The sequence below is a fragment of the Oreochromis niloticus genome, linkage group LG10 (assembly GCF_001858045.2).
Source record: "Oreochromis niloticus isolate F11D_XX linkage group LG10, O_niloticus_UMD_NMBU, whole genome shotgun sequence".
NCBI lineage: Eukaryota > Metazoa > Chordata > Actinopteri > Cichliformes > Cichlidae > Oreochromis > Oreochromis niloticus.
The window spans coordinates 14,045,425-14,056,442 of record NC_031975.2 but is presented as its reverse complement, the minus strand read 5'-3'; the positions used below and the strand labels follow the sequence as shown (position 1 = coordinate 14,056,442).

The 11,018-nt window shown below is 41.5% G+C and overlaps 2 protein-coding genes across 2 annotated transcripts; both read right to left on the bottom strand.

Annotated features, from left to right (window-relative positions):
- Window positions 1-217: 217 nt before the first annotated feature.
- On the bottom strand, window positions 218-3,625 carry LOC100703438 (F-box only protein 39). The gene is made up of 6 exons (XM_003446733.4): window positions 2,943-3,625; window positions 2,650-2,821; window positions 1,684-1,992; window positions 1,246-1,470; window positions 499-675; window positions 218-407 (listed from the first exon to the last, which is right to left on the bottom strand). Exons 1-6 carry the CDS (start codon window positions 3,386-3,388, stop codon window positions 282-284), a joined length of 1,455 nt encoding a protein of 484 aa, XP_003446781.1. The 5' UTR covers window positions 3,389-3,625; the 3' UTR covers window positions 218-281.
- Window positions 3,626-5,003: 1,378 nt separating this feature from the next.
- On the bottom strand, window positions 5,004-6,946 carry LOC112848043 (uncharacterized). The gene is made up of 6 exons (XM_025910872.1): window positions 6,808-6,946; window positions 6,501-6,639; window positions 6,211-6,370; window positions 5,992-6,065; window positions 5,517-5,750; window positions 5,004-5,419 (listed from the first exon to the last, which is right to left on the bottom strand). Exons 1-6 carry the CDS (start codon window positions 6,846-6,848, stop codon window positions 5,375-5,377), a joined length of 693 nt encoding a protein of 230 aa, XP_025766657.1. The 5' UTR covers window positions 6,849-6,946; the 3' UTR covers window positions 5,004-5,374.
- Between the last annotated feature and the right edge of the window lie 4,072 nt (window positions 6,947-11,018).

The following is an 11,018-nucleotide window of genomic DNA, read 5'->3' as shown; positions in this document are numbered from 1 at the left end:
GCACACACGTGCACACTCTGCTTCCCTCATCACCCTTCGCAGAGAAACTAGGTCAGTGTTTCCATGCACACCCACCACTGCCACTCACACCACCCCTGAGAAAAACAGGCAAGAGACAGAGAGAGGGAGTGAGAGACAGCTGGCGGGGGGTGATCCACATAAAAATGGCCAGTTATTACCCTTTTGGTTTGATTATTTGCAACAAAGATGCTTTTTATGCTTCACTCATTTATTTGTTTTTTTGTTTGTCCTTTCCTGGTCGACAAATCCCCGTGAAAGTGTTATTCAAACGGGTAAGTTATTGCAGAAAAACACAGATCAGGTGGAAGATGAAGGTAGGAAGACAGCATTTCCTCCAGTGCTTCTTCCTCCTCTCCAGCGTCTTCATTAAAGCTGCAGATTCTTACCTGCAAGACAAAATGTTTAAAAGCATTATTGTGAGTGTGTGTATCTTTATTGTGTGTGCAGAGTCAGGTTGACATTGCTGTTTCGTCTTACGTGGATCTCCTTGAGGGAGCTCCTTTGAGTTAAAGTCATGTCTAGCAGCCTCGCAACAGTTCGAATTTCCAAGAATGCGCAGATGCTCAGCTTCACCAGACGCTCACACACTTTAACCAGCTCCAACAGCTCCTCATCCAAAGATTCACCGAAGTTGTTTAAGTCCAGGTTTAGATGCTGCAAGATAATGATTTTGATTCAGTAACTAGGTTCATGTTAAGCCAGTTCTCCATCAGGCAACTGCTGTTCTTTAATTCAACGCTTAGTTCTTTAAACATAGTGTGTTACTAAAGACTGTCTCAGCCTATTTCTTGTAAAGTTTGTGGGACGAGGCCATATGCCCTTCAGTTCCCTCTTCTTGAAGCATCATTTACACAGTACGCATGTGTTGTATCACATTAAATGATTTCACAGAGAAAGGCACCAGCCAGCCAGTGGATTTGAACCTTCTTGGGGAATGTTTAAAAATCTAGTAACAATCCCATCAATAATCCACAATAAATGCCATAAACAATGACCAATAGGCAATGTTATTCCTGGTTGCAGATGTAATGACATTGCTTGTGGACATAAGTTGAGAGAACATCTGTTAATTTCAACTTCAGAGCCTCTCCAGATCAAATTCAAATGAGCTGATGTAATATATATAGCATACAGTAATGTGCTGATTGTAATGAGCAGGCATTCATTTTAACATATCATATCTACACTCTGAACTCTCTAATGCTGCCTGCTCAGCACCCTGACCTGAAGGGTGTGTCTGTACTGAGGCAGTATGTCGCTGAGGAGAGGCTTGGGACTCCAGTCTTCGTTGGGCGAGTAGAAAGCAGACATGCAGTATTCACTCAGGGGAATCTCGGGCAGCAGCATCCTCGCGAGCCGATCATTGTTGACGACTTGGTTCACTGAAATCTTGACTTTGAGGTCTGGGCAGCTTGATGCCAAAGTTGCCCATGAGCTGCCACAAACCAGCTTGACAGACAAAAAGAAGCAGAGATGGAAATTAGACCTGTGGGGGTATTTTAAACCCTGTCTTCCTACCCAGGATCTATACATCTGCCATTACAATGTGTCCAACCACAGAAGCAGTGAATCTGTTTTTTGTTGGAGATAACAGCTACATCATTCTCACATCCCCACACAATAATAAAATAAGGCCACTGGAAAGGTTAGTTTCATGCTTACCTGTTGATGGGGTTCTTTAAGACAGCAGTGCAGTGAAAATGTTTGCAGGGTGTTGTCATCTCTGCGGGACTTTTGCCTCCCTCCCCCGTGTCTTTGCTGGAGGGCCATTAGCAGCTCATCTGACAGACAGGAGTAACTCAGCCTCAGATCGGTGAGACACTGCAACTGGCTCAGGTTGTCAGGCACGCTGGAGTTGAGGTAGACATTCACCGAACCAGAAAAGAATGCTTCCAAATCCAAAGAGGAAATATAGCACCGGGGGTAGAAGCGCGTTTCATAATGTGACAAGGCAGAAAGCAGCTCCAAACCCTAGAAGTTAAAGGTTCAGAAACCATATAAAGCTTAAGAAGACCACAATCAGTATAATAATCAATCTAGCCTAGACAGCAAACATTGCCCAGTGAGAGGTCTTAAACTTTAAACTATCAGAAATCCATTTAGGAAGTAATAAGGAGTGTTACAGCTCCACTGAGCTTGATATTTAGGAGTTTGTGATTGATGTGAACCCAAAAGTCAATATTTTTAGCTTGTGGTTGTCTGGCAGGAGAGGCTTTAAACACAGAAATTTTGCCCTAAACTTCTGCTTACTGCAGCTTTATATGGAGACCTGCAAACTGGTGACTAAAATTGTGGCATTTATTATAAAACATTAAGGTAAGAATCAAGCATCACAAAGAAGATATTTGATTTGAATTAGCATATTAAACTACTTAGCTTCAATTCAGTTCAGTAATATGGTCTTATGTCTCTGAATTTAAACATCTTTTAGTAACTTTTCACCAAAATCTAAGTTTATATTAAATATGAAGACTGATTTATTGACACACACAATACTTTGGCTCCAGTTCTCAGCTGATGAGATCTGTTCTGTGTTTTAAATAACTCTAGCACTGTAGTGAAGAGCTGGAGGTTGGGTGGTGACATATAGCTGCTGAAACATTATCTTAGGATGTGTGCTGTAGTCACCTGATGGATGCAGTTTCGCATCCCGCTCAGACAAATGGAGTTGAGTTTTGAGCTGCCTCTCTGGAGGAATGAAATCAGGCAGCCCACCATTGAGGCTCTGAGGCTTGAAGTCCAAGCGCTTCTGTCCAACTCCAGGTTCATGACAGCTAGGGAGCGCAGTGGGGCCTTCACCCTGTGGAGGTCGCAATGATGATAAGGTTGCAGTGTGAGTTTTTACTTATATTGCACAGGGTAACAGAGTGGGGCCCTGATTTGTGTAAAACCACGAGTTGGTTCAGACAGGCCTCTTTTACCTGATGAGCTCAGAAAACAGTTGAGTGATGGCTCCCTTCAGTCTCAGGGCTGACTGGGTTTTCCTTGGAGGACACACAGTCACCTCCAACCTCTCCAGGTAGGCGCCCAGATGGCTCACATAGGCAATGGCAGAGGAGTAATGTGGCTTCCTGAATTTGGAAATCCGACCACTAAAGTGAAAATGGCGGTGGCGCCAGAGAGAAGGTGAGCGCATGACGTTGTGCCACTGATGACAAACAAGAGCTGCAGTTTTGCGATCCCGGTCTGGCAGAAAACTGAATACACGCTCCAAGCACAGGCGAGGAAGTGACAGCCACATGATTTTCCTGTCTAAGAGGCAGTCACAGCTGTCATCACTGAAATATTCTCCTGTCTCTGGATCACTGTATTCCTGATCAATGCCATAATTCTCTTCTCCCCCAATGCTCTCCTCTAGGTTTTCCATGTTTTACAAGATTACAAGATTTCTGCAGCTTGTACTCTCACAGTGGGTTTCAGTGAAAGTAGATGTGTGGGACACAGGCTAAACCCACTGTAGTTTAAAGAAAACATTGAAAACTGTTACATCACTATGTAAGGAATGACAGGGAGACTACCTACAGCCACAAGGAGTCCAACAGCCAATAAGATTCTAGAAGAATCTGGCACAGAATGTTGTGACATCACAAGGAACCAGCTCAGATCTCTGTTCAAGACATTCCAGTCACTCCCTTTAAAACAGTCTGCTTTTATGAAGGTAAATTGTAACTAATCACGTTATAATAATTAGTAATTGACTCATTTTCATTTTAACATTAGTTATATGACCTGTTTTCACTCCCCACGCTTATATACTACTGCAGCATCCCATTAAACTTTATATCCTCTCTTTCTGAGTCTGTGTTTTCTCCCCTCACCCACCAACCAGTCAGATGGCTGCCCCTCCTTGAGTCTGGCTCTGCTGGAGTTTTTGCTTGATTGTTGGGGTTTTTCTCTAATACTGCAGTGTCTTTACCTTACAATACAAAACACCACAAAGTCACTGTTGTTCTGAATTAGCCATATGAGTCCATTTGAATTTAACTGAACTGAACAGTTATGGGCAACACAGCATTGGTTAGCACCTTTGCCTCACAGCAAGAAGGTCCTGTTCTCCCCGTGTTTGCTTGGGTTTTCTTCGGGTACTCTGGCTTCCACCCACAGTCCAAAGACGTGGGGTCAATTTAGAATTGATGATTCTAAATTGACCGCAGACATGAATGTGAGCATGAATGGTTGTCTGTCTTTGTGTTGTGCCCCAACTTGTGCCCTGATGGACATTAGCTATAAGTGACAGATATTCTTTTATCCTGGAGAGGAAAAACAGCACCATGACTGGTTGTAGTGCTTGACCACACACATATAGTAAAGGGTTGACATATTTATATAATACTTTAGCAGGCTAACTCTCCCTTATCTGCCTGAATTTCACACCAGACCATGTCACAGGCTGACTTAGATTCTCAGATCAGGGGTGTGACACCGATAGCTTCTCTTTAATGTCTTGGTTTGTAAAGTAAACCAAGGTAAAATTGCATAAAAGATGGACTTTGCACCCAAAAAAAAGCCAATAGATCACATTGTGACAGCAGCTGAATGTGGAAAAACTGAAACTGTAGTCTTTTCTATGGTATTTGTTCACATTGGGGGGGAATTTTGAGCTGCTTTTGAAACTTTTTCATGGGTTGTTATCGATCAGTTTTACTTTTTAGGCTCCCTTGATATCAGATTGGACTGCATGAGGTCAAAAACCTCAAATGAGTGTGATAAATCAAAGAAAATAAGGAATTTGGGGAAATAAACAAAAGCAGATTTTTAGTAAAGATGAAATTTTAAAAAATAGAGAAGTGGAAAGACAGAACACACTGAGATATACCCTACTTATAAACACTTATTGACTCATTAAGTCACGTTTAAACCTGTCCTGTGCTAATGGTGAATTTATTGCCAGTGTATCCAACAGACAAGACATATGTATGATAATACCCCAGATGACTATCCAAGAATGTTTTGCCTAAAGATCTAAGTTAAAAATTTTCGTTAAAATAAAATGAGAATGTGAGTGCATCATTGTGCATTCTTTAGTCTATTTCTAACATTATTTATTGAAAAAATAAATGTAAAAGATCTAAACAATCTTAATTTTAACATAGGGATGTAGACCAGGAAAATGAAGCGAATGACTTCACCTTGCTCAATGAACGTCACAGAAATTCAACATTGAGTAAAAATAATAATATATAATACAATAATAAGTGAGGAATAGTGATGACAAAGCTTAAGTGTAAATAGATAGATATTTACTAGCACAAGCAGATACTGCACAACACTAAAACACTAAAAGCTTCCTGAGAATATTCTAATTTAAACAGCAGACACTATTTTTATTAACAAAAAAGAACATTTTCTTCATCTATTTGTTTGACTTCCTCAGATCTTCAAACAGCAGACACTTTGCCTGTGCAGACAGAAAGAAAGCAGAGTGCCATAAACTGTGGTATCTTTAGTGATGATCTATTTATGTCTATGTGTGCTTAGCTGTGTCTGAGCCAAACCTCGTGCCAGCGTAGTGTGTCAGGGGGCAAGCCCAGATGGCAGTGTGGACAGGTGTGTGTCTGATAGTGCACTTCCTGGTTTCTCTGACCCCAGCAGGGCCCCTCGCTTCCCCACAGTGGGTGACACGGCGAGTGGGACGACCAAGCTACACCAAAGTGTGGCCGAGGGTCTGTTTGGTAGCTCACTTTTTGACCACTAGAGGGCAGCGGTGACAAATGATCAGAGTCGTCCTGCTGCCCAAGAAAAGCAGAGGTCTGCATTACAGTAGAGAAAAGAGCTGTGCACAGTGATTTCAGGCTTAAATTTAATTTGAGTCTTTAAAAATTACACAAAAAAATGCACAGCAATAACAAATCCTCTATTATTTTATATGTGTGTGTTACATTAGAGAAAACTAAATGAATGGGGAATGCATGAAGCATCTTCTCAAGGCTCCCTCTAATGTAAAATATATTTTGTCATGAATTTAAAAACCTGTTTTGTAGTTTCAGGGCGATACTCTGAGTCAAGAGACCTCAAGCAGTACCAGCAGGGTTCAGGTGGGCGATCTATAAAAACACAAATGGCAAAGAAAAGCACTTAAGCAGCATTAGCTATAACCCATTTACATTTAAATAGTCTCACACAAGCAAGTGCTTTCTATAAATGCACCCTGCAGGCCCCATGCATCTGTCCGCTGGGTATGTGACCTACTGTGTGTGTTAGAGGGATAAGATAACACAGGAGTGGGGGACAACTCTTCTTCTGTCTGTAGGGAGGATGATGGGAGGCACCCAGTATCGTCCTGGGTGTCTGTGGCTACCAGAGTGCTGTCTGGTAACGCTTCTGCACCGCTGCACTGATCGTCTGCACCCTTTATCAAGCACACAAACAAAACGACACGCTAAATGCTCATTTGCTGTTTCATATGAGTTGCACTGACTATGATGGATAGAGGTTTTGTTTATATTATATTTAATTTATGTGGTTTTGTCACATCTGACCTGGCTGGGCTCTCCATCTCCATCATAGTGTCCTCCGTCAGCCTGGTCTTCCTCCTCTGGTTCCTGGAGGCTTTGTGACTCATCACTGTCTTTGCCACAACTCTGAGTCACTGTTTCGGCCTGAGTAAAAGTTATCCCACTGAAGTTTGAAAGAGAGACAGAAGAATTAAAAGACATGCCCTCCTAACCGCCTGACTACAAGGTTATCAGCCAATCAGTCACCAGCTGCCTTACAAGAGATCAGCCTCTATTGTTACAGTCAGGGCGACCTGATTAGTCGTAAACATTCATTCTCCCCTCGCCTTACCTTTCGATGCTCTGGCCCTTTTCCTCAATCTCTCCCTCCATCCCACCTCACATGTGTCCCTCCCAGGGTGACTGCTGGGTTTTTCCTCTTAATCCCACTTGGTCTTTTTTATTTATTTATTTATTTATTTTAGCTTTTCCCTCTCTTCCACCGCTCTGTCTGCCTGCTCTCTCACTGCTCTCATCCCTCCCTCGCTGTGTGTGAAACGGAAACTCCAGGCTTTCAATATTTGATGTGTCTGAATAGCTCACAAGCAGGTTTCTGTAAAGCGTGATCAGGTGATTCTCTGAGTGGTGGAGTCTGCTTTGCCCCAACATCATCATCATATTGTAATGACACTATTCCCCACGAGTAAACAATATAAAATATGTTTATTTTCAAACTTAAGGTCACTATCAATGAATAAATTAGCCGCTATTTGATCTTTGTCCATCTGTATGATTTGTGCTTTCATAAATTATTAACTATGCTTCTCAGATTTGACTTTTTAAAGTGGTCTTGACCAATAGTTCTTCAGGCTTTCTGAAAGTATTTCAGAGCTTTCCCTTGAACATTGCCTGTCTCTTAACACTGACCTATGAATCATTCAAGCATAAAAATGGAATTTAACTCAAGGGATGAACCAGACAATTTAGCATATAACTAATTTTAAATGATATCTATAGGCACTTTGTCACTGGCAGCCTGTTGCAAAAATATAGAAATTTGTTTGAATCTATGAAAAATGTCAAAGATATGTTTGACACACATAAAATAGTATATCTGCACCCACAAGGTGAGAGAAGAGCTATTAGCTGAAAACATGACACATCTCAGGATGGAGTGCAGTGTATCCTAAAAAATGTTGAGGGAACTGGACAAAGTCCCCATCCATCTATTTTCTTCCGCTTATCTTTGTCAGGGTCGGAGGGGGGCTGGAGCCTATCCCAGCTGTCTTAGGGCAGGCGGCAGGGTACACCCTAGACAGGTCGCCAGTCTGTCCCAGGGCTGATCAAAATAGGTGGTAGGCCTAAAATACTGTCTACAGATGAACAGTATCTGGAAGTCATGTGCTTAAGAAATGCGAAGAAATCCAGATCCTCTGTGAGACATACCTGACAGAGGATCTGAGAGACGCATCTGACCCTTCAGTTGATCCATCTACTGTTCAATGAAGCCTTATCAAAAATGGCCTCAGTGGAAGGGTGGCTTTCAAGAAGCCATTCTTAAGGACTAAAAACATGAAAAAAAGACTGAGATGTGCCAAATTACACAAGAATTGGATCAAAAATCTGTGGTAACAGGACTTATTGAGTGATGAATCCAAAGGTGGAATTTTTGGTTCCATCAGATGCGGATCCACCATGAAACACCATTCATTTTTCCGTGATCCCAAACACACTGTCAATGCAGTAAAAGCATACAGCCGAACTCAAGGATTGGCCTCCCCAAAACCAAGACCTCATCATTATTTAAGCAGTGTGGGATCATCTTGATAGAGAACAGAGCAAAAGACAAGCAACATCCAAAAAAGATCTTTGAATATCCTCAAGAAGCCTGGAGAACTATTCCTTGAATTACAAGAGAGTTCAGGTTGTGTTGAAGAATAAAGGTTGTCGTGCCAAATACTGGCATTAAAGCTCATACAAACTGTGTTTTCTACAAACTGCCTATTTTCCCAGCAAAATATAAAGAAAAATGAAGTGTGGCTCAAGAATTTTGCACAGTACTGTACTTCTATGACATCACATTTCAGACGGAAACATTTTTCCATGCCATTTGAAAGCAGCCACTCTGGTCATTCATGTGTAATTAAGAAGGATTCATTCTGGCAGTAGAGTATTTTCACACAGCAGCACCATGACTGCATTGTAAATCACTCAGTCCACCAGCAGATGGAGGAAGAGAATTTCATCTGTGGTTCATAAACCACAGGTAGACCAAAACCACATTATACTAAATCTTGGAATTTCTCACATGTTTGCCTTCAATTTTATCCGTTTTTATCCATATTTAATTTTGTGTCCCCCGGTCCTGGAGTATCTCTTGCATGAGCCTCTGCCTTTTTAGCTTTCAGATTCTGTGGGCTGGCATCTTCATTTGACATGAATTTGCCTTTTTAGAAATTCAAAGTAATCCAGTAAGGTATAAAAAGCAGCACACATGAGTGAAAGACATTTTCAACCACCCTTATTAACTACATTATGTGACTTGGGTTTTAATTTCAGGCCTTTTTTGTAAAGCTGTGGAATGTGTGTCCGTGTGCCTGTATGCATGCACTTGTATCTCTCAATTTTGCTTCTCGTATGCCAGTGCTCTCACTTATGTGTGTGTGTCTGTGCGTGTCTTCCTGTAAATGCACGGCAGGTAATGTGAGTGTTTTTCCTGTGTGTGTGTGTGTGTGTGTGTGTGTGCGCGTGTGTTTGTGGGAGGAGGGAGACAGGAACATAAGTGGAGATGACTCACCAGTCTTTTGTGACAGTGGTGCAGAGAGAGTGCTTTTCACCCATTTCTCTCCCTTGGGGCTTGCATACAAAACAAGAAATGGAGAGAGGATAAAGAAGAAAAGGAGAGGAAGATTGGGTGTTAGGAAGCATTAGGGGGGTTGGGGGGGGTGGATAATTGAAGGAAAAAAACTGGGAGAAGATGGGAAATGAGTGTAGAGAGCTGGACAAAGAGAGGCGAAGAAAAGATGAAAGGAGTGAGCAAAAAAAAAAGACTAGGGTTGCAGAGATCATAAACAAAGGATGCCGTTTCACGGGAGAGGCACTGGCAGCTCTGCCTTTGTTGTCCTAATGGCTGGTGAAAGCATTGTTGATGGGCCATATTGTGTTCAGCGTAGGTAGTAACAGATGAATCAACAAAATAAAAGGGGGTCACAGTGACAAGATTCAGATTTAATTTGGAAAAAGCATCCAGGTCAGGAGTGTGTTAACCCTTTGAGCAGCTTTCCTGAATATCTGCCTACCTTTAGTTATTCATCGGCAGCTTGCCTACTAGCAAATAATTCTGTCAAACACAAATGAAAGTCATGAAAATTTATTGTGCATGGTGATTCATATTCACAGCATTTTAAGCAATTTTATGATAGCGGTAAGTTTATATTTTGTTTTTCTTCTGCTTTTTATTGCAGCGTTCGGATCCTCGGGACCTAAAAGGCCTGCTTATTGAATTTTAAAACCAGTAAGCTCAAGATGTTTAAAGCTCCATGCTGTAAAGGTTCAACTAGAGACCGTTTAATGCGACAGGTTGATGATCAGATCCGTGAGTGTGGTGGTAACCAATACATTTTAAAAAACCACACACACACACCATAATTATAGCTCTGTTAGAAGGTGCTTAATGGTAACGCATTAAATGTACCATTTCTGCAGCAATGCCCTGATTGAGTCACCATCCCATATTTCCCTCGCGCTGCTGCGCAGGTTTTCAGTAACAACCCGTCAAATATAGAAAGCTGCAGACCTCACCAGGTCAGAAGAGGTATCCTATTAGGCCTTTGTTCTCTCAAACTCTGCAGTCATTCAAAATCACAGTTACAAACGCGGCGACAAAGGGGTCATGTAACAGGATAAACACTAATTAGCGGCATTTCTCGGTTTCAAAAGAGGTGTGGAAATCAGCAGCTTAATGGGAGTTTAAAAAGCAACATGAGGCAGCTCACAGACCTCCAGCAATTTCACATCATCCCGTGTTCGGATGTGAAGTCATATTGAGAAATGGGAAATAGATGTGCAATGGGAATGCTGGTACAACCTGCAAGTTGACAGCTTTTGTGCCTTTTAACTTAATTAAAGTGGAATATAATCAGCTAAAATCCTTAATTTGTTTTTTACAGTTAGGGCCACAGTTCGGTGGGTAATGAAATTTTTATAGTTATATAATTCAGCATCTCTACAACCACAGTGGCTCTTAAATCGGATAATCAAGATGTGATGGAAGTGCAGAATTTCAGCTTTAATTCAAGGGGTTTAACAAAGTTTTTGCATGAGATGTTTTTGGATTTGCAGCCAATTTCATACATAGTGCCCCATTTTCAGAGGCTCAGAATTAATTGGATAATTAGGTCTGGTCCCTCCTTATTTAATGTCAAATGAAGCAGACATAATATATGGAGTTGATTCACAGTGTTTAAATTGAGTTTTATAGCCTTTTTTTTAACTGTAGTTTAAAATATGAGACCCGAAGAGATGTCTGTGCAAGTGAGGGAGGCCATCATTAGACTAAATAAA

Excerpts from the sequence above, each read along its gene's own strand:
- LOC100703438 (XM_003446733.4), bottom strand. The coding sequence starts at position 3,388 with ATGGAAAACCTAGAGGAGAGCATTGGGGGAGAAGAGAATTATGGCATT. Across the intron at positions 1,993-2,649 it reads TGCGAAACTGCATCCATCAG|GGTTTGGAGCTGCTTTCTGC; the intron begins GTGACTACAGCA and ends TTTAACTTCTAG. Across the intron at positions 676-1,245 it reads AGTACAGACACACCCTTCAG|CATCTAAACCTGGACTTAAA; the intron begins GTCAGGGTGCTG and ends ATTATCTTGCAG.
- LOC112848043 (XM_025910872.1), bottom strand. The coding sequence starts at position 6,848 with ATGGAGGGAGAGATTGAGGAAAAGGGCCAGAGCATCGAAAG. Across the intron at positions 6,371-6,500 it reads GAGATGGAGAGCCCAGCCAG|GGTGCAGACGATCAGTGCAG; the intron begins GTCAGATGTGAC and ends TGCTTGATAAAG. Across the intron at positions 5,751-5,991 it reads GCCCTGAAACTACAAAACAG|CAGGACGACTCTGATCATTT; the intron begins GTTTTTAAATTC and ends TTTCTTGGGCAG.